Source organism: Dipodomys merriami, unplaced genomic scaffold (assembly GCF_024711535.1).
Source record: "Dipodomys merriami isolate MVZ:Mamm:240054 unplaced genomic scaffold, mDipMer1.0.p SCAF_21, whole genome shotgun sequence".
Lineage (NCBI taxonomy): Eukaryota > Metazoa > Chordata > Mammalia > Rodentia > Heteromyidae > Dipodomys > Dipodomys merriami.
Genome location: NW_027203493.1, coordinates 9,490,072 through 9,492,383, shown reverse-complemented (window position 1 = coordinate 9,492,383; position 2,312 = coordinate 9,490,072). Strand labels below are relative to the sequence as shown.

General features: G+C 46.3%; 1 protein-coding gene across 1 annotated transcript; it reads left to right on the top strand.

Annotated features, from left to right (window-relative positions):
* Positions 1-215: 215 nt before the first annotated feature.
* LOC138833742 (mitochondrial import receptor subunit TOM7 homolog) lies at positions 216-659 on the top strand. Its single transcript, XM_070032037.1, has one exon. It carries the CDS (start codon positions 274-276, stop codon positions 439-441), a length of 168 nt encoding a protein of 55 aa, XP_069888138.1. The 5' UTR covers positions 216-273; the 3' UTR covers positions 442-659.
* The last annotated feature ends 1,653 nt before the right edge of the window (positions 660-2,312 follow it).

Here is a 2,312-nt window from a genome sequence, read left to right as displayed (position 1 = left end):
TATCCCAGAGTGGAGCTGTGGCCCAAGTGGTAGAGCACTAGGCCTTACCACAAAAGCTCAGGGACAGTACCCAGTGTGCACACACACAAATAATATCATCAGCACAGTAAAATTTCCAATTTATCAAGGTTGTGACATGATAAACAACCAAAGAGGTATTTGAAGGTTTCTTTTCATTTTTTAAAAATAAGAATGTTTGGCGTGTGCACCGTTTCCCGGGTGCTGGCCGCGGCTGTGAGGGACCTGGCTGTGCCGCGCGTCCCTCACGTCACGATGGTGAAGCTGAGCAAAGAGGCCAAGCAGAGGCTGCAGCAGCTCTTCAAGGGCGGCCAGTTCGCCATCCGCTGGGGCTTTATCCCTCTCGTCATTTACCTGGGATTTAAAAGGGGTGCAGATCCTGGAATGCCTGAACCAACAGTTTTAAGCCTACTTTGGGGATAAAGGACTATTTGGTCATCTGGACTTGGAAGCAATCCTGAACAGAAACACCATGGAAGGTGTGTGCTCTGGATGGGATAAGACATGGGACATCGTTCAGGTGGCCAGTCTTCATTTGGATGGCACAGGGCTCTTCTCAGATGCATCTGTGATGGAGTAGAACCTCTACTGACTTATTTATCATACATAGACTATCAAAATAAATATTTTCAACAATGAAAAAAAAATAAGAATGTTAGGGGGCCTGCGAATGTGGCTGAGTGGTAGTGTGCTTGCCTTGCATGCATGAAGCCCTAGATTCGATTCCTCAGTATCACACAAACAGAAAAAGCTGGAAGTGTCACCTTGGTTCAAGTGGTAGAGTGCTAGCCTTAAGCAAATTAAGCTCAGAAACAGTGCCCAGGCCCTGCATTCAAGCCCCAGAACTGGCATAAATAAATAAGAATGTTAGGAGGAAATGATTTTTTAAATGAGCACTAAAGGATGACAGAGTAGCTCAAGCAGTAGTTTCTGCTCTAGCAAGCATGAAGCCCTGAGATAAAACCCCAGTTAGTACTGGCAAAAGCAAAACAAAATAATAACAAAAACTAACTAATTGTAAGGATTGCCGAAAGGAAACTCCCAAGCAGTTCAAGGAAGAGAGTTTATTGAGAGAGAGAGAGAGAGAGAGAGAGAGAGAGAGAGAGAGAGAGAGAGAGAGAGAGAGAGAGAGAGAGGCCAAACTGCCGCCCCACACAAGATGGAGGACTGTGGGGCAAAAGAGCTAATGGTGGGAATGAGAGATTATATAGGGGAGAGAAGGAAAGGGGCATGGCTACAGAGGATTTTGTGGTGACCTCAGAGGATGGAAAAATCAGAGTCTGGGGGACCTCCCACTGCTCCAAGGCATGCCAGTGGCCTGGGTTACAGGTGCCGGGTGGGGACTTCCAGGGTGGAAGGGGAGAGAACCAAGGGAAGGGGTCATTTCTCCTGGGCAGACCTAACATTCCAGTCTTTGGCCTTTTGGTAGTTATAAAGGAGCAACGACTCTTTCTGGCTACTTCTTGCTGACAAGGGGCATTTGCATTAGGCGTAGAAGAGAGAGATGTTGTCCAGTTCAGGAGAAGGCAGCAGTAACAATTCCTTGGTGGTAAACACGCATATGTATCTTTGAATGAAATCTGAAAGAACTTTTATGAGACAGGGGCTTGAAAGTCTAAAAGAAGAGCAGGTGTACCTTGGAGTCACTGTTGGTATAAAAGGGGCAAGAGCAGGATCATTTTTTACTCTTTTTTTTTTTTTTTTTTGCCAATCCTGGGGCTTGAACTCAGGGCCTGGACACTATCCTTGAGCTTCTTTTGCTCAAAGATAACACTCTACCACTTGAGTCATAACTCCACTTCTAGTTTTTTCTGAGCTACTGAGGAATTGAACCCAGGGCTTCATGTATGCTAGGCAAGCATTCTACCACTAAGCCACATTCCCAGCCCCTTTTACTCTTACTAAAAGAAACCACTGTGGCTGTCTGTTGAGCTTAACTGCAGTGGGAGAGGTCAGCAGGACCTGGTGAGGGCCTGTCCACTTGGGATATAAGCCAGGCGGATTAAGGGTCTTGAGAAAGATTTGATCCCCAAGCAATATTGGCTGGGGAGAAGGAAAGGGGCCTTGATGAGGCTGGGGGAGAAACATTCTTCAGCATGTTGGTATAACATATGTCTAAGGAAAGTTAGGAGAAGAAGTCCATTAGTGGAGTCTTTGGATCATTAGGGAAATTTCCCCCCAGGAAAGTTCTTTGTGAAAGTTGAGTATGCGGGTTAGGCACTACTGGAGGATAGGAAGGACTGCGGTATTGATAATGTGCAGGGCCTGCACTAGGCCATAGGATCCACTGGGTT

What these genes read in the sequence shown, in the direction of transcription:
- LOC138833742 (XM_070032037.1), top strand. Translation starts at nt 274, where the DNA reads ATGGTGAAGCTGAGCAAAGAGGCCAAGCAGAGGCTGCAGCAGCTCTTC.